We start from the raw sequence: 26,142 nt of genomic DNA, 5'->3' as shown, positions 1-26,142 counted from the left end.
AATACATAGAAGACAAAAAAAAAAAAAAAAAAAAAAAAAAAATTACGGAAAAAAAATAGGGAAAAGGAAAAAACAAAAAAAGAAATGAAAAAAAAAAAATACAAAAATCTTGGAATTATTTGCTTGTTTCATGAAAAAAAAATCAATTGCGGCATTGGGGCATTCATGTAAAATTTGTTTTAAAAAATAAAAAAACAAAATTAAAGGGAATGTATTTCATCCTTAAAAATTATCGTTTCCCTTTTTTTTTTTTTTTTTTTTTCATGGTTTTAACTTGTTTAAAAATGAAAAAAATAAAAAATTAAGTTTTTTTTTTTTATTATTTTTATTATTTTTTTTTTTCTTTTTTTTTTTTTTTTTTTTTTTTTTTTTTTTTTTTTTTTTTTTTTTTTTTTTTTTTTTTTCTCCCCTTCCCACTTTTCGTACACGTTTATTTCGATTTGTGGTTGCGAAAGATTTGTCACAATCCTCTAGCATGTGAAGGCACTTATATTCTTCCTTTAAAAAGTGAGATATAATATCATGTGCGTATACTACACTTCCATATGCATATGTGTGTATATGTAAGTGTACATGTTTGTAGATGAGTTCTTCAGGTTAGCAATTGTTGGACCCCTTCGGCATACCTCTATGTGCTGAGGTTAGGAGGAACTAACTACCTAGGCATTTACATATATATACATGTACATGTGTATGTATGCACTAGCGTATGCATATATACACACGTGTCCATAAACACCATCATGTGTATGTGAAAAAAAAAAAAAATAAAAAATAAAATAATAAAATATCTATAGAAGCCCTCCAATTGTTGTTACGCATCTAAAAATTTGGCTACACTGTTAAATATGTATATATATATATATATATATATATATATATATATATATATATATATATATATATATTTAAGTTCTTAAATTTTTCAAAAATTCCGTTAGTCCTACACAAAAAATGGGGGTATTAACCATACAATACATGCATATATGCAAATGTATGTTTTTAACGATTATATGTTTAGCTTCTACTTTATGAAGTTGGGCAAAATATCAAAAATTAAAGGCGTTAGGTTTTATGCAAGATTTTTTTACCCAAAAAATTGAAATATTTTCCTAGTTTAATAATGCTATGTGCGTGTACAATTTGCTGCAAACTGGGTATGTTACCAAACTAGAAACACACTAAACACTGGTTAGCGTGGTTTTAACGCGCTATACTAAATATTTATATTCGTACGTACTTTACGTACGAACTTATAGTACATGTAAAAGTTCTGCTTGCAATTTCGCAATGTACTGAATTTACACAAGTACAAAATAGTGGATTTATTTCTTCATTTTCCTTTTTTTTTTTTCACTCAGTGTTTTTTTTTTTTTTTTTTTTTTTTTTTTTTTAAAAAAAGGTAACTTTTCCTCTATTTCTGAAATTGTAAAAAAATTGATATGTCAAAAAGTGCTGAATTTTTTTTTTTTTTTTTTCTTTTGCAAATTTATTGCACACATCTAACAGTTTTATAAAATGCATTAATGGAATTAATGATGTTTTGCAAAATTTTCATAAAAGGAAAAAATGACATTTGAAAGAGCACAAAAAATGAACATGTGAGGAAGGTAAAAAGGAAAAAAAAATTTCAAAAAGTAAGGTATATATATATATATATATATATTAGCAGAACGTGATGGGAATGTATAAGAAAAAACAGCAAGAGTTGCACAATTATAATAAAAATAACATCGACATAATGAATATGGAAATAAGGATAAAGTAGGTATTGCCTATAAATGTAGTCAGATTTATGTGTATATATGTGGATGAATTTTTCTGTATCCCCGTGTGTGTATATCGGGAAAATTCGGAATTTCTAATGCATATTCAAAAATATATAAGGTTGATTATTAAGTTCTTGAACATCTAAACGAACTATACTAAGCATTTAAGAGGAAAAAAAAAAAAGAACAAATGTGGGTTCGCAAATAAAAAAGGACAAGGTTTGTGCATCCAGAACTTAGCCTACTTTCGTCGCGTGGATCTGAGAATTTAAGAATATATCACATCATAACTGCTTAGCCTCATAACTGCTTAGCCTCATAACTGCTTAGCCTCACAACTGCTTAACCGCACAACTGCTTAACCGCACAACTGCTTAACCGCACAACTGCTTAACCAAATAAATGATAATTTCATAGTGGTAACATGCCTGGACTGGTGCTTTGTCAAGGACCCACACACTTGCTCTTATTTTCGTCGCCCACCAATTTATTTCACACCAGGTGTGACCCCATATGATAGGTAACGAAATACTTTTTTTGTTGCTAGGAAGGAAAAAAAATGTCATTCCCATAATTCAAGAATTTGACCTTCTGTTTTCATCATACGATATGTACATTTGAAACAAAAAAAAAAAAAAAAAAAAAAAAAATTGTGTGTATTTGTGGCTTCACGCAGGATGTTAATACACATATGTATGTACGTATACAAGTGTGGAACTATGTAAAAACTTGTCTATTTTTTTGAAAGAATTAAAAATGAACCCTCGTTGAGACTCACCCCTCAGAAAATTATATGAGCAGGAGACAAATATATTATATGATGTTATTACTATTGCTCATTCTGGCTTTTGCTATTGGTAACTACTCAAATTTCGGTTTAATTTTGAAAAGCAGAAATCCGGCATTTTTGCCTATGCATGCGGGACACTCTAAATGTAAGACGCGAAAGAAAACTCCTGTGTATTTGAACCTTTTGCATGCACAGAAAATTATCAGCACATGTGTTTACTTGTTTTTATATAGTGTTCTCCCACCTGAATGTGTATATGTGTGCAGACAAGACTGAACAAGTACACATACAGATGCCTATTTTTTTATAATCATTCCACGTGCTCATTTTAGACAAGAAAGTTGGAAACAGAAGAAGAAACTTTAAGCGATATTATACGAATGAAAAGATAGACGAGACAAGATTTCGAAATAGAGACATTTTTCCATTTGGCTTATTTGAGAATGAGCAATCATCTAATGAAGACAACCCAAATGAATATGATGAATTGAATGAAGAAGACTATGATAACATATACGATGATCAGTTAAATACAGACGAGTTAAGTTTTCAGCAATCGGACAATCATCTAAGTAGCGATCGTGAACTTGTCCGATTTGATGTTTTGAATGAAGAAGGGAAAGAAAAGAAAGAAGGGGAACATGTCAATAGTGCAGATGAGAAAATTCCCGATGAGAACATTGAAGATGAATTAAAAGATGATGAAGAAGAAAATTCAAAGGAAGAAGAGTCAATGTGGATGAAGTCAAAGAGCAATGTTGCGGGAAATCATAGATATAATGTATACAATGATGAAATAATGAAAAAAGATGATTGTAAAAAAGATTTGCAAAAAGCTGATAAAATTGATAGAGAACAAAGCAAATTACCACCATATATATACGAAGGAGGAAAGACATATGAAGGGAAATCTATGAATTATGAACCAGAAGTATACGATTTTCATACGTATAATAAATATTTTGATGAATTATGTAAAAAGGAAAAACCTACCATAGATTCATACCAGTTGGATAAATCGCAGTTAGATGAGTCATATTTTGATGCTAAAAAAGGTGGACCCAAAACATTTGGTTTTAAATTTAAACAAATTCAACCAGTAAAATACCATCAAGGTAGGGCATATACATATTTTTTTATGCATTCCCATGATGTGGAATTATCTCCAATTTTTTTAAATGCCTTTAGAAGAGTAGCTATAAAACATTTAAAAGGAGGTAGAGTTACAGCTTTAAGAATACCAAATATGAAACATGAGTTTTATTGTATAGTTGGAGTAAGAGAAAATTTCTTTGATTTAGCTCAAAATTTAAGATACATAACTTTTAAAAATGTACCAGAAGATGCAGATATGGATAATTACATAACTGGTAAATTTAGAATAAAGGGTCCTATGATAGTTGTAGCTGGACATATGCAATTACCAAACGGTATAGAAATTATTAACAAAAATCAATATATATGTTCAGTTGCAGCTGGTAGCTATTTAGAAATGGATGTAAAAATTGAAAGTATTGAAGAGTATGTTATGCCTGAATATGGAAGTCAATCAAGAAATAGAGATATTTGTAAAGATAATTTTATTCATTTTAGTAGTAGTTGTACACCTGTAGAATATTTTGGATTTATGGGACAAAGAAGAGGTATTAATTTAGATACACTTGGTGAAATTAACATTGTCGAAATGCATACAGATGGTTCTATTACTCCCAAAAGTGCTCTCTTAAAAACTATTGATTATATATCCGAAAATTTTCAATATATGGAAAATGCACTATATAACAATTGTCACACATGTGATGATGGTACTGTTCAAGAAGAATTTAGAAACCCTGAATTTTATATGGACAAAGATAGATATACTGATGTGCCATGGAATAAATATAAAAGTACCGCAGAAGAATTAGAGGATGCAAAAAAATGGCTATATAGGAAAGATGTACATAGGCAATATAACGTAGACCCAGAAAGTGTGCAATCAAAACAGGAAAGAGAAATGTTATGGGAAAAAAAGAAAAAATTTGAAAAAGAACTTGAAAAAAGACGAGAGCAAATTAAAAAAGGACCATCTGTATCTGAGGGGGAGTATATACCATCTGAAGAAAGACATGACTGTTTGATTGATTGGCCCGTGGATAAATCTGAAAGAAACATGGACCCTCCAAGGTGGGTCATTGAAAGACCCTTGGATAAGAATCCTCACGTAGGTCATGAGGAAATTTACGACGAGGGTATCTAACTCGAAATCGTATTTTGACAAATGAATTTGAAGCTAGAAGCGTGTACAAAAAAGGGAAAAAAATTACATGCATGAATATGTATATATCAGATCAAGTGAAAAAAAAAAAAAAAAAAAAAAAAAAAAAATTTTTAATTGAGGTAAAATCCTTTTGGGATGCCCATATAGAAGGTAAATAAATTGTGCATTGACAAGTCTTTTATTGGTTTGCCTTATTGGTTCGCATTATTGGTTAGCATTATTTGTTTACTTTATTCGTCCGTATTGTTTGCTAGTTTTTCATTTTTGACATTTTTTTTTTTTTTATCTTTCAAATTATATACATGAATAGTCGCAAAGTGAGGAAGTATGACTTGCATCAGTACTATCCTTGTGGAAATGTCTTTTGGGACAAAGCAACACATGAGCCAATTTACACTGGCAAAATCAAGCGCTTGTGTCTTGCAACGAAAATATGGTTGCTATTCTCTCAAAATGAAAAAGGCGTGAATCGAAAAAAAAAAAAAAAAAATTGCGTACACATAAAATGGAACTTTTTTTTTTTTTTTTTTTTTTTTCTGTCGACGATTTCTTCGATTGTTATCGAATAAGAAAAAACCATGATAAAAGCGAAGAGAAATATATGCATAAATGTATGTATACAATAACATTTTTGTATAAACATTTTTTAGCTAAAACTACATTTTTAAAAAAATTTTGTTACAAGTTTTTGCAAAAATGTAATAAAATGTTTTCTTTTCGTTAATTTTGAGGGTATAGTCCACACAATTTGGAATTTTTTTTTTTTTCTGTCATTTTTACACTTTGAATCAAAGACAGCAGAACAATGAGAAAAATTAAGAACGACAGCTGAAAGATATTATTTATTTTTCGTTTTGTGTAATATTACATGGTGAAAACAAAATTTTTCAGTTATAAAATGTAATTAAAAAAAAAAACAAAAAAAGCAAAATAAAAACAAACATTTGACCGACTCAATCTTTTTTGGTGAATCAGATTTGCTAGGGTTACTTATTTTCTTTTTTAAGGAAATTTCCCGAAGAGTTGGTATCTTTTTTTGTTTCTTTTAATTTATATAATATTTTTTTGGCATTCAAAAGGTATATGCATGTGTATGTATATTCATGTGTGTGTATATATGTGTGTATGTATAAGCGTGTGTATGAATATGCGTGTGTGTGTGTATATATATAAGCATTAGTATGTACATATGTGTGTTCATTTTTTCCCTTCTTCAGCATTCAGTATTATCATTTTGCATAAAGCAGCTTGATCTCACATTACGTGGATAACGCATTTTATCCTTCCCCACCAATAGATCTCATTTTCGTGCACAAATGGGTAACGCAGAAGAATTTCTTCAAAACATTTCCATGTAGGAATAGGGCACTTAATCACATTTAAGAGAAACGTAAAAGATAGCCACATAACCACACAAAATCACAACCGTACAACTACACGAATGAATAAAAGAGAAATAAGATATAAAGGACGGAAAAAAACTTTCTATTGGATGGCACATTCATGATTGCTACACTTTTAGTTTACATACATATGGTAGAAATACAGACTGTTACAGATATGAGTATGATCTAATATATATATATATTCACACGCTTAGTGAGATACATATTTCCCAGACTCAAAATGCTAACACTAATTTCAGTTTGTTCGTATTTGTACTACGTGCACAAAGATTCCATATTAAGTTTTGTGGGATTAAGTAGCGGGGAAGATCAAAACATGAATCAACAAAATAAGGAAAGAGCTATAATTGATAAAAAAAAAGTTAAAGTAAAAAAATCTATAAAAGGAGAACGAACGTGTTTGTCCGATTCTGACATGCGTAGGAAAAAGTATATCTTAAGGACATACAGCGACGTTGATTTTCATATAAAATTACATAGAAAAAAAAAATAATATTACTTGATCTAATTAAGGAAAATTTTAAAATAATATTTCAAAATTTTTTTGTTTTTTTTCTTTTTGCGCCCATTTTTTATTTTTACTTTTTATATGGAAAGATAAATTAGTTAATATTTGGAATGTGTATAAATGTGTAGGCGATAAATTTTTTACACTCTCCCTAGATGTGCATCTTTTGGTATATACATTATACTGAGACCTTCACACATTTTTTTCAGTTGTCATATAAATTTTTAGTACTTTTTAATCCCTCCATATACGTATATATATATATATATATATATTCTGAATCATCACAAAATGCAAACATTCTAAATAGATTGATATCATCCGAAAATTAACAATACACCTTAACATGAGTGCAAATGTATATAAACCTAATGAATATTGTAGGAATATCCTTTGGACCCTATTAATTAAATTTTTCTATCATTTTTTTTTTTTTCTTGCCTTGTGTTAGAACCCCATAGTGATGTGTTAACACATGTATATGAATAAAAAATGTGTACATGTAAGAGTATCTACATGTAGGTATATTATTTCCCTGCATAGAGTATAGAGATTAAAAGTAAATGAACGAAAAGACATTGACTAAAAAGAAGCAATGGCTAAGATGCTTGAAGGTTTCGTTATTACGTTATGTTAATTTTTATGTTCTTATCCCACCTAAATTGTTCATTTGGGATGTCAATATATTAGTGTAATAAATACAAACATTAAATAAAAAATGTGTGAAGCACTATAGTATAAGCAAAAAGAGGGGAAATCTTTTTATTAGATACATGGTAAAACGTTAATGTGAAAATAGGGACATGTTTAGAAAGACATTTTTGCACCTATTTGTTTATATCTAATATTCATGCACATGTTAGTACGCTTATTTATGTAATTATCCATTCATTTATTTATTTGATTTATTTTTTTATTATATACTAATTTATTACATTTTTTTTTTTTTTTTTTGATAAACCTTATGTACACACAGGTACTAAGAGGTGATGTACTTAGTTATGATAAAAAAATATGTGTGTGCTAAATAATGAACTGATAAATTTTATAAGTTTTTCTTTAAATGGAATAATTACATACGTAATGACAAGTAGAATAAACAAAATAATAAAAGCAAGAGGGGTATGACAGAAGAAAACAATATTTATCACGAAAAAAAAAAAAAAAAAAAAAAAAAATGGACACTTGTGATAACAAATTGAATGTTAATTACCTACTTAATAAAGACAAATCGAAGAAAAAAAAAAGAAAAGAAGAAAAATATATTGAAATTTTTTGCGAAAATGACTCTGATTTATATTCCCCTTGTATAGATATGGAGGGTGCGTTGTGTGTCATTTCGGAAAAGGGAGAAATATTTAGGTATAAATTAGAAAACTCAAAAGGGGATAGGAAAGGTATGAACATATCAACAGCAGCGTCGTCTTCGGACGATTCAGAAGATGGAGAAGATTCTAATGATGAGGATGATATAGACAGTAAAGAAAATGATCAAAGTGATGAACATGATGAAAAGTTTTTTGATTTTATTCATGGGGAGCAAGGTGTAATAAACATAAGAAAAAAATCGAACATTCAGAAAGTGCAGCAAGAGTTATACATGAACACTGATATTGCAACAGAATGTTTGTGTGCGGATAACGATTATAACTTCTATGTTTTTGATCCTAGTAATAAAAAAATAGCTTAAAAAAATTAGTGTACAATAGAACACTACATATACATATATATATATATAGATCAATGTAGAATATCATAAAATGATTACCACAAATCGCTATTTAGAAGTGGTTAAAATAATATGTACTTGCAAAAAAAAAAAAAAAAAAAAATCATCTAATATGCTTTGGTATGATATACTCATTATGAATCTTATGTTGTCATTAACATTCTGATACATTTGAATAGTCATTCGAATGTTATGTTTATATTGATTTTTTTCCCATACTTGTTATATTTTTCTCTATTTATTTTGTTACCTTTTTTTTTTTTTTTTTTTTTCCCATATTTCCATTGGTAAAATTTTAAATAATCATACCAAAGTGACCGGTGGGTTGATGGTAATAAACAAGAAAAAAGAAATCGAGCTCTATACAGACGAATATGAAGATCAGTCTTTCAAAGGAGTAAACAATTTAATTTACGACAAAAAAAAGAATCTCTTATATGTAGTCGATTCTGGAAATATCAATGAAGAAAATAAATGCAATTTGTTTTATATAAATAAAGACATAGAAACCATGATATCTATAGATATACCAAATATACCTTACGTTCATAATATATGTGTATATCAGAAGGATAATATAAATGATATATACGTTTGTCTAACGAAGGAAAATAAAATTGTGAGGTTAATAAAAAAAGGAAATTCTTACATTAAATGTCACTTTCTACACCTAAATGGGTGTTATTCACCTTTGTTTATTTGCACGAATAATAAAAATTTTGTTGTACTACTTAAAGATTTAAGCGATTGTGAAAAGAAGGGGAAACTTCTTGAAATAAATTCAAATGCTCAAGTAATTAACTCCTTCTTTATGAATGGAAATCAATTTAATGGTATATGTTACGATGAAAACGTAAAGAAATATTTCTTCATTGAAAAGAATATTATTTATATGTATTAGAGGAACAAATAGGTTCTAAAGATTCAAACATCACTGGTGGGTTTGGTAAAAAAAAAAAAAAAAAAGGGGGAAATAAACAAAAAAAAAAAAAAAAAAAAAAAAAAAAAAAAAAAAAAAAAAAAAAAAAAAAAAAAAAAAAAAAAAAAACTGACCCGTTCTATGGGAAAAAAAAAGAAAAAAAAAATTCAAAAAGAAAACTTTTGTTTGCAATTTTTTTTTTTTTTTTTTTTTTTTTTCTAAAAACAGATGAAATTTTAAACACTATAGAGATAGCTAAAAATTCATTTAAAAACTTTTATCCAAGCAGGCGTACATGTGGGACGTGTACGTAAAATATACATGCATCACTTTTTAATCATTTTCATTTTTTGCTTTTCTGAATTTTTTTTTTTTTTAAATTCGACATACCAGGGAATTACTGACCAGATCGCGACTATCCCATTTAAATACTTTGGCATGTCGAAACATGTAGATATCAGCACGTTCTCACGATTTCATCACAAAAAATGGTGAAATTCACCTTTTAATTCCTTTTTTTTTTTTTTTTTTTTAATCAGTCCTTTGATATTTACATCTGCATTTTGATTTTCCTCTTAATGTGTTAATTTCCCTTTAGTGTGTAAAATCTAAATCATACTCTACAATAACAAATCACTTATGTCTTTCCTAATTTTGAGTTTGGTGTTATTTTGCATATTTAAAGTTATGGCCAATTCACTTGAAATGTAAGGTTGTTCAACTAGTCCTGTTGAAAGTAAAGCGTTATTAACGGCATCAATGATTTCATCATCCGTTAACTTTAGAGTAAGATATTTGGTTTTGTAAAATCTTAAAAGAGAAGAATAATAAGCATATGCTAAATATAACAACTGAGTATTGGACATCCACGTACTTAAATAATTGGAGATATTTGTATTTTTTAATATATAATCATTTGGATTTAACTTTTCTATATTTAGATCTTTTATTTGCTGATAAAATAAATGATCAGCTTCATTGAGTAGTAATATGCTGGTTCCTTCTTTATTACTTCTAGCGGTTCTGCCAACTCGATGTATATATTGCTCTCTTGAAATAGCACAATTGACTTGAATAATTAAAGTTACATCTGGGTAGTTTATTCCTCTTGAACTTATATCCGAAGTGAATAATATTCCAACAGATTCTACTGAAAATCGGTTAGCTGTTATTTGTCTATGAACGGGTTCTTTTTTTCTATGAATTTCATAGACTGAAATTTTTAACTGATTTTTAAAAAAATTTGCATAAAAAGATGTAGCTCTAGCTGTTGGGAAAAAAACTAATATCTTGTAAGTAAACTGATTTAATCTCATGTGTTCAATTAGTAAATTATACAACAAAACAGTTGTGTCAATCGCTTTGTGGAATATAACATACTGTTTTAGTTGTTCATTGGTGTGTTTTGAAGTGTCCTTTACACAGTTTAGAAATATGTAATCAGATTTACACATTTGCTTTCTTATGTCATCTATATTATGACATAAAGTTGCTGAGAAGAGTAAATTTCTTCTATTTTTTGGTAAATAAGTTAATATTCTACTAATATCATTTTGATAGCCTAAGCTTAATAACTGATCTGCTTCATCAATTATTAGCATTTTTAAATTATCAAATAATGTATTAAATAAATATGTACATTCAAAATGATCTAATAATCTACCAACTGTGCATATAATTATATCTGGTTTAATTCTTCTTAGATTAATTTGATCTTCTCTTCTTTTTACTCCTCCAATAAGGGTTAAGACATTAATATTATTTTTAAACGTTAGTAATAATTTGGCTTCATTATAAATCTGATTTGCCAATTCTCTTGTCGGGACTATTATAAGTGTGTGAACACTCAGAATTTTATTTTTTTGGATATCATTTAATGCTAAAAGTAAGTAGGCAATCGTTTTTCCTGTGCCTGTTTTGGCCTGAACGAGTAAATCATTTTTCTTTTTTTCTTTTATAATATTTTCATATATTATTCTCTGTACATCTGTGAATTGCTTGTATTTGAATAGTTCCAGTAGACTTCTCTTAGCCCCTATGTCAATTTCGACCGCCTCTTCTATGCTACCCTCCTTTTCCCATTCTTCTGTTCGGTTCACTTCATGTATATTCCTAGTTTGCACCCTTTCTGTCTCGTGTTTGGACACGTTCCCGTTTGCTTGGTCAGTTTGATTAGTCTCTCTTTCAAATGGAATTTCTTCATATGGTGCTTCTTCAGACAGGGTTCCCTTAGATTGTTTATCTGAGCTCACTTTTCCATCCTTGGGACCTTCATACGAAGTATCACCCTTGATATTTTTATTTCTGGTCGAATTGTAAGAAGCATTTTTAATTTCGTACACAAAAAATTCTCTTTCCTTTTGAGCTTCACAATGTTTAGTTAAAATCCTTTTCTGAAAAAAAAAATATTTACCTCTTTTGCTAGTTAGTGTTGAATGGTTATTATTTCCTTGGTAGAATAAGAACGTTTTCGTGAATCTGTTACAGCAGTATTTCAGTTTGGGGACAACTGAGTTTAGCATTTTTTTTTAAATTATAATATTTTATGAAAAGGCGAAAAAGTTACTAGTGGTTTGGAATTTCATACATTCCATGGGATCATTTTAAACAGATAGTGTTAGTCACTTTATTAGTCACGAATGTATAAATGTTACATGAACACATGTACTTTTTACTCTCATTTGGTGCTTGTCAGCCTAAGGCATTCAGAAGGTTTCCATATGTCCTTTTCCTTGCCAATCAGTAGAATGTCCCAAAGAAGTAAAAAAAAAAAAAAAAAAAAAAAATAAGTAAAATGTATAAAACGCAAAATTTATTTTTTCCCCCCTTTTGTTACTACTTTGCCCAACCTTTAGGCGTAGGGGAGGATAACAAAGATCGACAAATATGTATGCACATATATATTTTTATGCAAAAAAAGGAGCACAGTTTTTATATTTAAAATTTTTTTTCCTCACTTTTTCGCTTTTTTTTCGGCACTTCTTCGCTATTTTGTCATTATAACATACTATGTAAACATATAGAGCTTATCACAGCACACATAACATTATTGCAAGTGTTTGGGGAGGGGAAAGGGTATTTAATAAAAATCTAGTTTCCTTAACCAATAAAACAAACACATTTTTGAATGCTAATTATATTAGTAAGTATAGCATATATATAAGTTTCTTCTTTTTTCATGTAAGGTGGGAGTAAATATTTTGTTGAAGTATCCACTATTTTGTTATTTTCAGCTGATGCTGTATCTGTAGCTAATATTCTGTACTAGATGGGCAGACTGAGTAGAACAGAAAAATGAGGGAACCCACAAGTAGAGAAAAAAAAGAAAAGGATGTATCGGAATATTTGTCCAATATGGGCTCCAATATGGAGGCCAATGTCGATGCTGATGTTGATATAGAAACCGATGCAGGTGCTTGTGAGAAGGGGCTGACAGGAGAAGGTGACATTCAGAAGGATGAGGAAAAGTGCAAGGATTTCAGGAACGAAGAGAATATCGGGAAAATGAACAAGACGTCGAACGGTAGGAGTGGTAGCAATGGTGTGCATGGTAAAGATGTTAATGATGATGACACACATGGTGAGAAATGTATGGCACCAAATGTGGATACAAGTGAAAATGTATCTTTGAACGAATTGAAAAATATGGATATGGGGAGGAGAGAAAAAGAAGAAATTAATGAATTGTGTGAAGATGAACTAAATGAAATGTTTGACGATTTTTTAAAAGATATAGAGAACATTTCTTCGAATAAGGACAACGAACAAGAGCGTAAAAAAATAAACAAAGGTGATGCACAAAGTGAAATAACTAGATTATTAGCAAATAAAAATAGTTCTCCCTTTGAAATATTTGATATACATGAAGACATAAATATGGAAGAGATTAAAAGTAAGTATAGGAGATTGTCCGTTTTAATTCATCCGGATAAATGCAAAATTGAGAAAGCTAATGAAGCCTTTCATATTTTAAACAAAGCATATGAAGAGTTAAAAAGAGATGATATAAAAGAACAATATAAAAGTGTTTACGAGACAGCAAAAAAGAATATTATAAAAAAATTAAATTTAAAGAAGAAAAAAAATGAATTAAACGAATATCTAAACAAAAAGGAAGAGGAGTATGAAATTACAAAAGAAATACAACTATTGATTAATGAAGAATGTGAAATTCTTTTAAAGGTGCAAAAGGAAAAACTAGAATATGCAGAGAAATGTAAACAAGCCAATTTGCAATATGCTAGGGATAAGGAAGAAGAAAAATTGAAGGAAGAGCTAAAAAAGGAAGAGGAAAGAAAATTATGGATGCAGGGGAGAGACGAAAGAGTAAATAGTTGGAAAAATTATAAGAAAGACAATTTAAAAACGGAGAAAGAATTTCTTATTTATAAAAATGTTGGAAAAAAGAAAGAAGAACGAACAGAAGAGGAAAAGGAGCAATTGAAAAAACTTCCCGCCACAAGTCGTATAGAAAGCGATGTACAAAAAAAGAGGAGAAAAAACTGATTGTAATAATTTTTCATGAGTACTAACCGTGTGAAATCTTTTCATTAAGGCCTTTCTCTTTCTACTGTTCCTTAATCTTATGAACCAAGTTTATCTGTCTACGTCTGTACATTTACATATACATATGTGCTTTGTGTATGTACTTATGTTTGTTCTTACGTGTGCGTGGGTACAGACCAAATGTTGTACACCTAGAACAAAATTTGGCGTATTTTTTTTTTTTTTTTTTTTCTGTAAACTATGGTATATACCCTGAACCCCCTAATAACAATATTCATAGAATAACCTTTACATTTTTTTTATTTTTCTTTTGAAGAATTGGAATAGTACATGAAAAACCTTTTTAGTTATGAGACTTGCTCAGAACAGTTTACATTTTTTAATTCGTTTTCTTCATAAGAACCGAACCAAGTACAATTTTGGTAACACATTTTAAAGGTACCTTATTTTATTTTTTTTGTATGTGTGTGTTTTTTTTTTTTCAAGCATTCACAATCCGCACAACGGGTGTGATGGTAAAGGAGAGAATAAATAAATATATGTACATATACATGTGCTACGCACTTTCAAATGAGAACGAGATTATCAAGAAGTGTTTTGCTTCTTCGGTGACATAAAAAAGTAGAGACAAATAACAAAACAAATTTTATGTGCTCAATTCTGGCTTGATAATTGCACATTTAAAAAGGAGAGAAAAAAAAAATAAGAAATAAAATGAGAAGTAAAATGAGACGTAAAATGAGAAGTAAAATGAGACGTAAAATGAGAAGTAAAATGAGACGTAAAATGAGAAGTAAAATGAGAAATAAAATGAAAAGTAAAATGAGAAGTAAAATGAGAAGTAAAATAAGAAATAAAATGAGAAGTAAAATGAGAAATAAAATGAAAAGTAAAATGAGAAATAAAATGAGAAGTAAAATGTGTGCAAAACTTGTTTTAAAAGATTGCTATTCCGTGACAGAGTCATCAGTGTACACTTTGTTATGCAAATATGCCAAATTGTTTAGTTCCGTTTTAACAAAGTTTTTTTTTTGTGAACTTTCTCTTACTTTACTATACTCCTCTGAGATAGTACTTCTAAAATGGCGCTTTATTTTGTTATTGTTTATGTATATAATTAATTTTAGCACACATTGTAAAATAGTTATCTTTACGAAAGTATCAATATCTTTTCTTAGCAATAAAACGAGGTTATCAATAATAAAAATTTTTTCATTACATGTTTTTTCTACGTTTGGAAAATGTGAAGCTTGCGAATTTAAGTCTTGCTTTAGATTGCTTCCCATTTTGCTTTGCTCCTTGGGTCTCCTTGCATCGTCACATGCATCGTCACGTATATCGACACGGGTTACTTCACTTCTACTACTACCACTTTCAGCATCGGTTTCACTCTCATATGCACTGCTTTCATCTTTGGCACTTTCCCTTAAACTCATGTTATCACTATCACTTTCATACATATTTTTTTTAGTATCTCTTTGTTCTTCCTTTTTAATGGGATCACGGAATGTTCTAGCGATGTGTCTGTTTTTCCCACTGAGGGAAGGGTTGTCTCTCTTCCTCTTTTTACTTAGACCATTTTCAAGTATATTCACTTGATCAGGTTGCACAAAATGGTGTTTCTTTTTCACCTGATCATCCTTTTCTATATTTCTTTTATCAAATAAAAAGAAGTAGAGTATGGAAGAAAGGATGTCACTGTTTTTATTGGTTTGCTCAAAATCGTATATGAAATTATTTTTACTTATTGTTGAATGTCTATTTTCAAAAAGACAAACGTAAGCCATAAAATTCAGTTTCTGTAAAAAATGGTGAGTACTTTTATCTCTTTCTTTGAGATATTCTTCATTAATTTTTCGAAATTTGTAGGTGTCGCATAAAAAAATTTCATCCTTTAAAAATTGGAAAATTTGTAAATCTTCATGGCTTGTTAAAGTGGGTTTGTGCATGTAAAAAAGGATATTTTTCTTATCTCCATCAGTGCTTTTATATTGATCTCCTCTGTGTATGTTTATCTTTGTTGGGACATCTGATTCGTTTATTCCATTCTGTGAGTCTTTAAAGAGGGAATCTTCATATTCCACTGAATGTGACAATTCCGTTTGTTCATAGTTCTGAATGGTGAATACATCACCTATGTTATTATATTCGATAAACATATCGAATAAGTTAATAAGTAAGATACAAAAGAAATAAATCATAAGATCATTGTGAAAGGAGCTGAAAAGTTCATGTAACAGGTTGTTTACTTCTTCCAAATTGAAATATTTTTGCAGGATCTGTTCTTCTTGATCATTTTGGTAATAATAAGAATTTTTTAAAAGCAAGAAATCTTTATCTTCGGAAAAATCAAAATGTGAAAAGGTTACACATTTAGTTACAAACAAATAGTAGTAAAAGCAAGGCTGGTCGAATTTATACGTTTGAATGGAATTAAAAATTAACTTTTTAAAATTATCAAATTGAAGAACATAATTTTTTATCCATTCACTTTTTTCCATTTTTAAATAAATATTTAAAAGTGAAAAAATGAAAATATGCAAACTGTTTTTATCATTTTGATAAGTTTTAATAAATTTATTTCCTAAGAAGATGATTGCGTCTAGACCATACTTATCATCGTCCTCAATAATTGTATTATCCCTTTCACTTTGACTATTTTGGTCGATATTCAATTTGAGTATGTCATCATCCGTTTGGTCAGTGTGGATAATCGATATGTCATTTTTTGTTTCCTGTTCCTTTTTGTCATTTTTGCAAAAGTTACTGAATTTGTCAAAATGCTCATTAGAGTTGTCTACTTTTTGTTTAACATTTGTTAATAATTTATAGAATATGTCAAATTCTATGTTGAAGTATAAAATATTTAGACATAAACTTTTTGGAACAAAAAGAATAGCCCTAATATATAACTTTCTTGTGTAGTGTATATTTTTTCTTATATTATAAAAATAATAAAGGTAAAAGATCCATATTAATTCATTTTTTATATGATATTTTAAACAGTTCAATATGGCATTTTCTAACTCTTCTTTTTTTTGCTTCATGTAACAAAAATTGAAATATTGTAACCATACCTCTACATTATTATGATGCTTTCTTAAGCATGTTTGAAATATTTGAATTATTCTTTTTACTAGAGAGGTGTCTGATAAACTGTATCGTAATAATATTTCTAATTTTTTTTCTATTTTTAAAATATTATTTTTATAACACTTAATATGGTTTTCATTTTTATTAAGTAACTTTTTCAATGCTTTGCATTTTTTTGGACAATTTTCATTTTTCATTTCTTCTTTCAATTTCGTAAATTCAGAATAATGATTTTTTAACAATTTCTTATATTCATTAATTTCGTTTAGTAAATTATTTTTCTTTTCTGATTTTCTTTTTTCTCTTAAATTTTCTAAATTAATTTCAAATTCGATATATAATATAAAATTCAGCAGTATACATGTCGAGCTGTTAATTGTATATTCATGATTCCTTCTTTTATTTGCAATTATTCTAATTTCTTTATCTGTGAAGAGTTCTTTTCTCTTAAGGTCATTCAGCTCATATACCATATTTTCCACTAATCGACATACTTTATCAATCATTTTCTCTTCACTCTTAATTGTTTATACATGTGCCTAGGGTATAAAAATTCAGCAACTCCTATTTGCTTCTGGATTCGCTTCAAATGATGAATAAGAAGGATATCACACCAATGTTGTAACTACAGTCCCATAGGTTATCCAGCATGTTGAGCATTATATTTTTATGACACTTCTTGCTATGCCCTATGTACAGTTTCTATATTATAACTAAATGGGAAAGATAAAAATAATAAATTAAGTCATTCTATATACGAGAATATGATGGGGGGGAGCGGTGTGGTGCCACAGAAAGAAGCTCTCTTTTTCCGCTTGGACTGAGTATCTACGTATATTATTATTTTCACTATATACACAAAAGAGAGAATTGTTTTATTTCAATTCAGCTTCTTGGACAAATTTTCTTTTGTTTTGTATAATAAAAATTTTTCTTTTTTTTTTTTCTTTATCTTCAACAAGTACTAATAAACAAACTCTTGAGGAACAATGAATCGGCAGGGCACAAAAATTCGGGAAAAATTATGTAACTACTCGCTGATACTTTTTTTTTTTTTTTTTTTTTTTTTTTATCTTAAGAGATGAATTAGAATTTTAAAAATTATTTTCCATGCAACGCCTTGATGATGAATTTTTTTTTTTTGGTATTGTAAGAATAAAAAAAAAAAGTACCCGAACCGATATGTCAAAAGTGATAAGAGAAAAGGAGATTTATTATTGTACAATACTAAAAGTAACAACGGAGGAGGGGATATTTTTTGACTGCATCATATCAGTACTATCACAATGCAGAATTAATGAATAAAAAATAACTACACGGCTTTTTTCAAAATTATACCCCCATTATTCTTATTGTGATTTGGGGGAAATATGTTGTATATCGTTCGTTTTTACAGTGATGATTTTTAGTTTTCAATTTTGATTAATTTTTTTTTTTTTAAAAAAGTTCACAACTTCTTGTTGATGAGCATTTTTGAGCTAGTCACGTTAGCCACATTTTTTTTTTTCTCGTTTTTCTCGTTTTTCTTGTTTTTTTCGTTTTTTTCGTTTTCTTCGTTTTTTTCGTTTTTTTCGTTTTTCTCGTTTTTCTCGTTTTTCTCGTTTTTCTCGTTTTTCTCGTTTTTCTCGTTTTTCTCGTTTTCCCCTTTATATCCCGTTTTTTGTCCACAAAACTTCACATCTCGCTCAAAATAAGTGCATAATAAAAAAGTTGCACATGTATTATGGCACGTTACATAGATACTAAGAAACTAACCGATAGGTTCTATTTTTAAAATTCTCATTTTAAAACAAGGAGGAGAGAAGGTGCAATGGAGGATGGAGTTGTCATAAGTGGGGATTATATTAAAATTGAAAAAGACAAAATTAAAAATATAAATGAACATAATTTCGAACAAGTATATGATTGCGAATATGAGAATTTGTACAGAAGTAAATGTTCAGGTATTCTATTAAAGACCCCATATTATCCATACAAATATGATGTTATGAACACAAGTCATAAGTATATACCCAGAATAGGGGATCTAGTGATAGGTATTGTAAAGTCCAAAAAGTTAGATTATTATCAAATGGATATTAATTGTAATTGTGAATGTATTATACACAAAATTGAAAGTTTTAAGTATGCTACTAAAAGTAGTTACCCAAATTTGACTAATGGCACATTGTTATATATGATAGTGGAGAAAATTAACCTAGAAAATAATAGTGTTGTGGCTAGTTGTATTAATTCATCAGATGTGAAATCATGGATAAATTATGAAAATTACTTGGGAGAACTAGTAGATGGATTCATGTTCCGAGTTAGCATTTCTTACGCAAAAAGTTTAATTGGAGATAAGTGCTACATTTTGGATTTTATTGGAAAGGACATTAATTATGAAATTGCCATAGGACACAACGGACGGTAAGCAGGGAGATACATGGAGCAGGGAAAAGTCTATGTGATTAAGCTTCCTTAAAGACGCAACACGTTCGGTTGAACAAATGCTCCTGCACAAAATTGTACATATAGAAATGAGCACCTGTACAATATTGTACATACAGAAATGAGCAGATACACAAAATTGTACATACAAAAATGAGCAGCTACAAAAAAATGTACATATAGAAATAAACACCTATTTACAATTCCCACGCTACATACATACCCCTCTGATCGACTTTTTCCTGTTAGCGTATGGGTGAAAACGGATGACCCACGGGAAACCAATATGATATATAGTGCATTGAGATATTCATTCGGAAAAACTAAAGCACAGGTAAATTCTTTTCGCGCCGTATATTCCATTGTGATAAAAATGAATTTTCCATTTTTTGTAGAACAATCTTTACATATTTTCTGTATTTTATTTTTTTCAAAAATTGAATATTTGTATATTATTGTAAATTATTTTAACATTATAAATAATTTTATAAATTATTTTATTTTTTAGATGGAAGTATTGTGGAAATCTATTTACAACTTAGGCAAAAGGGGCACTTAAAAAATAATAAAGTAGCATGACATAAAGTAACATAATTATGCAAAAACATCATCAGGATATATCTTCCCACTTGCTTTGGAGTACACTCTCGCTTATGTTCCCTATCTTTTTGCATATGATATTTTTAACTTTGATCCCTGGAGTTCATAATTTTGTAAAGCTACAAGTAAAATGTGGAAAAATGCAAATGATGAGATATTTTCAAAGTGAAAGCGGAAAATAAACATTCATTTAGAATGCGTTTGCAATATGTGCTAAAATTTTCCTTATTTCTCAAATTGTTATTTATGTGTACATGTTGTTTTATTCTTTTTTTTTTTTTTTTTTTTTTTTTTTTTTTCTCTTTTTCATATGTGTAAAAATGTTGACACCAGTTCAACATGGAATAATGTACACAAATATGAATATACACTTAAATGAGGAAAACATAAGACAAGACGCATATTTTTTTTTATCTGAACTGTACCTTTCATTGCATAAGTTGCTGCGGCTTCATCAGAATAATCCACAAAGGCAACGTTTCTCTGTGGAATAATTCTTGCCTCAATAAATCCCGAAAATTTTTTAAAGAGATCGTTAAAAGCTTGTGTGTTAACATTTTCAACAACATTTTCAACAAACAAGATTTTGCATGCCACAACGACATTATTTTGCATTGGAGAAAACATATTCATGGGGTAATAAGGTGGGTGTTGGTACATGTTATTATTTTTTGTAATATCTTCATTTTTTTTTTTATTTTTTTCTTCATAAGCTTTCGCTTGAGCTTTTGCAATTAATGCTTGTTTATCCATTCGACTTATATCAATTTTTTGTTTTTTTTCTAATTCATTATTTTGCATAATTCTAAAATGATTCATTTGCATTTCTATAAAATTTCTTTGCATCCTTTCGAAGATTTCTTTTTGTTTCCGTTCTCTTTCTAGAATCTGTTTAGGTTTCTTTGGTTCTTTTGATCTTTCAACAAACGTTCCATCTCTCTTTGTATGTACATCACTTTTGTTATGTGAATAATTTATTTGCATTATTTTTCCATATAGTACATATCCTTGTAATGCATTCAGAGCTTTTGTTGAACTCTCAATGGTATCATAAACAATCCATGCTTGTCCTTTTCTCCAAAAAGATTTCATAACTATTAGGTCTTCAATTACCCCATATTGTTTAAATAAATCTTTTAAAATTTTTTTCATTTCTTCTACTTTAATTCTATCATTCAAATTTTTTACATACAATGTCTCATTTGGTGGTATACTCGGGTCAGCTATAATGACTTTATTATATTTCAAATGTTTTAAATAAGCTTTATTATTCATACAATGCATAGGATTGCTATATAGCATATTATTTGGTTGCCCTGGAAACATAGGCATACGTAAAGGATTTGTCATTATATCATTATTACATCCTAACATATTCATTGGTGCGTTCATATTTACTGGGAATTTATTGTAAGTGCTCTTGGGGGTTTTCATAGTGTAATTGTGGTTATTCATAATTGTTGCATCATTATTTATGTTTCCTTCATTATTTACATTTGAAGAATTTATTTTATTAATATTATTAATTGACACATTTTCAGAATTGGCAGGAAACTCACTAAAATTATCATTTCGTGGATTATTATTTGTGCTATTGTTTTTATCATTTATTTGGTCTATTTGAGAAGAGGCATCATTTTTTTCATAGGTGGGCTCATCCGGATTGTTGTTAGTCCCTTCATTATCTCCTTGATCATTCGATGTATTGCTATTTGTCATATTGGTTATGATGTCATTTCATAAAGTTTTTTTTTTTTTTATTTTTTTTTTCTTAACTGATTCCTACGAGTCCTCTTTAAGAATGTTATTTTGGAGGTCTTTTATCAGAGCTGCTTCTTAATAGTATGTCCAGATCATATTAAGCGCGCCTTTATTTTTTAAAAAATTTTTTGTTACAAAATGGATTACCTAGGTATAAATGGATGCACAAATGAGTGTATAGAAACGTATACCACATGGGAGTGTATACTTTTATGAAAAAATTTATGCATAAGGGGTCAGTACATGCATCTAACGTGGGTTAACATCTCTTTATGGTCTTCAATTGCTGGTCATAATAAATACAAAATTTCTAGTGTATAATAAAAGTACGCTACTTGGAAAAGATAGTTGTAAGATAGTCGTCCAGTCATTAAGTATAAAGATTTATAAATTGAAAAGGGAGAGAATGGAAACTATATTCGGGATGGAAAAGAATATAATTTTATTTTTATTCCACATAAAAAAAAAAAAAAAAAAAAAAAACATCTCAATCAAATACTATATAACAAATGAATCGCTTATATTGAAATGGGAGCAAAAGGTTAAAGCATAATTCCTTTTCGTGGAAAAATAAAATATTTCCCGGAGTGTGATTCCTTGTAGGAAAAAAAAAAAAAAAAAAATAACAAGCAAAATAAAATAATAAAAAAAAAAAAAAATCTTTCATCGGACAAATAATTCGCATCTATTACATGATAAAGGATGTACAAACATATGTATGAATACATGTACATTTTTAAAGTGATAATTCGCAAAGGTATGCAATACCCCCTTTATTTATTTACGTATTTATTTACATACGTATTCATTTATTTGCGTATTCATTTATTTACTTATCCATTTTATCAAATTTTTTTTGTTGTCACTCCTATTTATGTGAAATTCTTTTACTTTTTTATGAGATGAGTTAAAATACATCAAATATGTTTTCTTCACTGTTTGCAGACTTCTGACATAAAAGGTGTTTGATCCATTTTCGAGTTCACATCTTTTTAACTTGTGCAATTTTTGCTCACGTTTTTGCGTTACATGAGAAGGTGTATATAATACGGCCTGTTTGTGAAGTTCTAGTAAAATTTCGAAACATTATGTACCATATTGCATTCCCCTAGCTCTACCACACTTGTCCATATAATTGATCATTTATATGTAGATATTTTATGCACACATATGCGCATTCTTTGTTGAACGAATAATTGGGAGACAAAGGAACCCTTTTGGGGAATCCGAAACATATATATAGATACAGACCCTTCACATATACATATATTATGAATATAGATACTTCCTTTTGAAAAAGAAATAAAGCATACATGCAACAATTCTTACGTATCAGTACTGTTGGAATACCATATACAAATATCTCCACTTTTGGGAAACATACCATCAGTGGAGTTGTGTATATACTTTTGTAAACTTGAAGGGTTGGACATTATCAGTCATATTCAAGGGATTTTTTTTAATTAAAACATATATGTGCAATTCTTCTTCTACTGACAATTTGTGCAAAGTAGTGTTATTCGTTACTATATTTTTTTGTAAAGTGTATTTACATTCATTTGAGGAAGGAAAATTTCTGATACTTTTTAATAGGTTAACACAATTTGGTTTTACATCCCCAAATTGTATAATTCCGTATCCTCATTTTTTCAATACAAAGCTCGTTTTTAGCTTGGGTTATGAAACAGGAAAATATTTCACGTGACGAACTGCGTCCTTTTTTTTTTTTTTTTTTTTTCCCCATACACTCCTCCATGTTTTAACTGCTTACCAATTTTATGGATGTGAATCAGAATGTCAGGTGAATTAACGAATAGCGACTTTCGCCTGATTTTTGACAACTACGAAAAGGAAAAGAAGGAAAAGGAAAACAAATTATTGCAGAAGGAACAAAAGAAGTTAGAAAGAAAACAAAAATATATAACAAAAAAAAAAAAAAATGAAGAAAAAGAAGAACAGAAATATCGAGACAGAGCAGAAGAAAGAAGAAAGGGCATCGTAAAGGATGTTAAGGATGCAAGTGTATTATATAACAATGTGAATAACACAATTGATGAATCTAAATTTATGGGAGGTGATGTTGAGCATACACATTTAGTAAAAGGTCTTGACTACGTACTTTTAAATAAAGTTCGAAATAAATTAATTGATAAAATAAGTTTAGAGAAGGAAAAATTAAAAGGAAATAAAACAAATGATATTAGTTTATCGAATAGAATACCGAAATTTTCAAATGATGAATCGAGACATATTTTTAAATATTTTTTTTTGTATGAACACCCGCATCATATACATTTTAAAAAAAAAATAGAGAACATTTATGATAATATAACAAATAATATGAAATTTAAAAATTACAACAAAAATATCCATTCGGTTAATTATAAGTACAATATAAACATGGAAGTTGAGAAAAACGATATACCTATTAAGTATATATATAACGTAGACGATATAAAGATGAATTATACTTATCATTTAAAACCACCAGTTTTAAATGAAATAGACTTATGTTTTAAATGGCATAAGGAAAATAAAAGAAAAAAAAAAAATGAAAGATTGCCAAAAAGACCACTAACAGCTAGCCTTTTTAAGCAGGAACAAACTTATGAGAATATAGATGATGCCAATGACGACATCGATATTTTTAAGAACGATGTCGATGTGGTTAGTAGTGATATGAAGCGGTCCAAGGACACTACTACAATTAATGTTGCTTCCAACAGTAGTACTAATTTGGGAAACGTTCACAACTTCAACAGCAATGTAAATGAAAATAATGACTCAGGTACCAATCCAGATGTTAGTTCTTTGGAATCACAAAAGAAAAGTAATAAGGACAAATTCGAAAAAGATGAAAATAAAGAGAAACAAACGTATAAAGATGATAACATAAATTTGTTTTATTCTGGAAATTTACCCGATAAATCAAAGAACAGAACTGTAAATGAAAGTAATAAGAATAGCTTAACTGAAAATGTGTTTGCAGACACATATGATGAATGTTATCCAGATTATGGTAATGGAGGCTTTTTTTAGCTTCCCTGCCATTAACTCAATTTCTTTTCTTTTTTTTGTAATTTTTTTTGTGATTTTTTTGCTCTTAATACTAGAAGTAACTGAATTATATATTATTACTTTTTATATAAAATGAACACATTATTAAGGAAAAAATAAAATTATAATAAAATAATAAATGACAAGAATTATGGCTTAAATGTTATTATGAAAAAATAATGCATGGAAGAGGAGAAACGTTTACATTCATCTATATACATGCATAAGCAGCTGATTAAAATGTACAACAATAATTAATAATATTTTAAGTGAAAGAGGTTCAAGTATTGTTGTAGTAAAAAAAAAAAAAAAAAAAAAAAAAAAAAAAACTGTATTATCATTATTCTGCCCCCTTTTACTACACATTTTGCTAGAAAATGCATTGTGACACGTTAGCACTTTTCATTATAAAGAATAATATTCGCAAATCATTAGCACAGAGATAATTTCTCGTAGTCCTTTTAAATGCTGAAGAATATGTGGAATTCTCTTCTAAAATGGGAAACATTTGAAGGTCGTACTTTCCAAGATTTTGCATGGCCACACGACTGTGAAGATATTATGCATGTATACATATACACATATCTGTACATTAACATTAATGGATAATTCAAACACAGTCATTTGTGTATACACCATGTGTTAATTCTTTTTCTCTAACATTTGTTTTTTTTTTATGCTAAATTAAAAATATATATATATATATATATATATTTTTGTTTTCATTGTTTTTATTCTTTTTAACATATTTTAAGACTCATTAACATCAGCAAAAAAAAAAAAAAAAAAGATTAAATGGAGTAAATTTTATAGTTTTATGGAAGTACTGTTTCTTCGCCTACGCAACAAATACTCCGTTTATTTAAGGTTTCTCAATGTCATTATTTTATGCTTGTTGAAAGAGATTGTTTACATAAGTCCATTCAATTCAACGATTATATGTAAATACACAAACACGTGATATTTAGATTAATCAAAAAAGAACTTGCATATCCTATCTAAGTTATAATAAAAATATAATACATATGTTCTTCTTTCTTTTTATGCGGAATGCTAGACAATAGGTCCCTACACAAATTTATTATGTACCAAATTGTAGATTGCAGGGTTGGGGGAAAATAATGGTTCTAAACAGGGGGTTGTAATAAATAACTATTTACCTTTATCACACGTGTGTGTTCGTTTTAAAAAGGGTAAATATTTGTTAAAAGATTGAAAAAACATGAGGAAGAAAAAAAACAAAAAAAAAAAAACTGAAGAGGAGAAAAGAAAAAGTATCCATAACACGTAAAATGTATTTAAGTGCAACAAAAT

At 28.6% G+C, this 26,142-nt stretch overlaps 9 protein-coding genes across 9 annotated transcripts; 6 read left to right on the top strand and 3 right to left on the bottom strand.

Moving 5' to 3' along the window:
• Positions 1 to 2,586: 2,586 nt before the first annotated feature.
• Positions 2,587 to 4,798, top strand: PGO_140780 (DNA-directed RNA polymerase alpha chain; the record flags this gene model as incomplete). Its single annotated transcript, XM_028690072.1, has 2 exons — positions 2,587 to 2,704; positions 2,892 to 4,798. 2 exons carry the CDS (start codon positions 2,587 to 2,589, stop codon positions 4,796 to 4,798), a joined length of 2,025 nt encoding a protein of 674 aa, XP_028545873.1.
• Positions 4,799 to 6,445: 1,647 nt separating this feature from the next.
• PGO_140770 (conserved Plasmodium protein, unknown function) lies at positions 6,446 to 6,718 on the top strand (the record flags this gene model as incomplete). The annotated part of the gene is made up of 1 exon (XM_028690071.1): positions 6,446 to 6,718. One exon carries the CDS (start codon positions 6,446 to 6,448, stop codon positions 6,716 to 6,718), a length of 273 nt encoding a protein of 90 aa, XP_028545872.1.
• A 1,192-nt stretch (positions 6,719 to 7,910) lies between these two features.
• Positions 7,911 to 9,363, top strand: PGO_140760 (hypothetical protein, conserved; the record flags this gene model as incomplete). The annotated part of the gene is made up of 2 exons (XM_028690070.1): positions 7,911 to 8,403; positions 8,777 to 9,363. The coding sequence occupies 2 exons, from the start codon at positions 7,911 to 7,913 to the stop codon at positions 9,361 to 9,363; spliced, it is 1,080 nt and encodes a 359-aa protein (XP_028545871.1).
• A 638-nt stretch (positions 9,364 to 10,001) lies between these two features.
• On the bottom strand, positions 10,002 to 11,903 carry PGO_140750 (DEAD box helicase; the record flags this gene model as incomplete). The annotated part of the gene is made up of 1 exon (XM_028690069.1): positions 10,002 to 11,903. The coding sequence occupies one exon, from the start codon at positions 11,901 to 11,903 to the stop codon at positions 10,002 to 10,004; it is 1,902 nt and encodes a 633-aa protein (XP_028545870.1).
• A 772-nt stretch (positions 11,904 to 12,675) lies between these two features.
• On the top strand, positions 12,676 to 13,887 carry PGO_140740 (DnaJ protein; the record flags this gene model as incomplete). Its single annotated transcript, XM_028690068.1, has 1 exon — positions 12,676 to 13,887. One exon carries the CDS (start codon positions 12,676 to 12,678, stop codon positions 13,885 to 13,887), a length of 1,212 nt encoding a protein of 403 aa, XP_028545869.1.
• A 947-nt stretch (positions 13,888 to 14,834) lies between these two features.
• Positions 14,835 to 17,486, bottom strand: PGO_140730 (U3 small nucleolar RNA-associated protein 6; the record flags this gene model as incomplete). The annotated part of the gene is made up of 1 exon (XM_028690067.1): positions 14,835 to 17,486. One exon carries the CDS (start codon positions 17,484 to 17,486, stop codon positions 14,835 to 14,837), a length of 2,652 nt encoding a protein of 883 aa, XP_028545868.1.
• A 1,304-nt stretch (positions 17,487 to 18,790) lies between these two features.
• On the top strand, positions 18,791 to 19,969 carry PGO_140720 (exosome complex component RRP40; the record flags this gene model as incomplete). The annotated part of the gene is made up of 3 exons (XM_028690066.1): positions 18,791 to 19,389; positions 19,660 to 19,744; positions 19,919 to 19,969. The coding sequence occupies 3 exons, from the start codon at positions 18,791 to 18,793 to the stop codon at positions 19,967 to 19,969; spliced, it is 735 nt and encodes a 244-aa protein (XP_028545867.1).
• Positions 19,970 to 20,070: 101 nt separating this feature from the next.
• Positions 20,071 to 21,729, bottom strand: PGO_140710 (U1A small nuclear ribonucleoprotein; the record flags this gene model as incomplete). The annotated part of the gene is made up of 2 exons (XM_028690065.1): positions 20,071 to 20,129; positions 20,436 to 21,729. 2 exons carry the CDS (start codon positions 21,727 to 21,729, stop codon positions 20,071 to 20,073), a joined length of 1,353 nt encoding a protein of 450 aa, XP_028545866.1.
• A 1,836-nt stretch (positions 21,730 to 23,565) lies between these two features.
• On the top strand, positions 23,566 to 24,810 carry PGO_140700 (hypothetical protein, conserved; the record flags this gene model as incomplete). The annotated part of the gene is made up of 1 exon (XM_028690064.1): positions 23,566 to 24,810. The coding sequence occupies one exon, from the start codon at positions 23,566 to 23,568 to the stop codon at positions 24,808 to 24,810; it is 1,245 nt and encodes a 414-aa protein (XP_028545865.1).
• Between the last annotated feature and the right edge of the window lie 1,332 nt (positions 24,811 to 26,142).

Source organism: Plasmodium gonderi (assembly GCF_002157705.1).
Source record: "Plasmodium gonderi DNA, contig: Chr14, whole genome shotgun sequence".
NCBI classification, from domain to species: domain Eukaryota; phylum Apicomplexa; class Aconoidasida; order Haemosporida; family Plasmodiidae; genus Plasmodium; species Plasmodium gonderi.
This window is presented reverse-complemented; position numbering and strand designations above follow the sequence as displayed.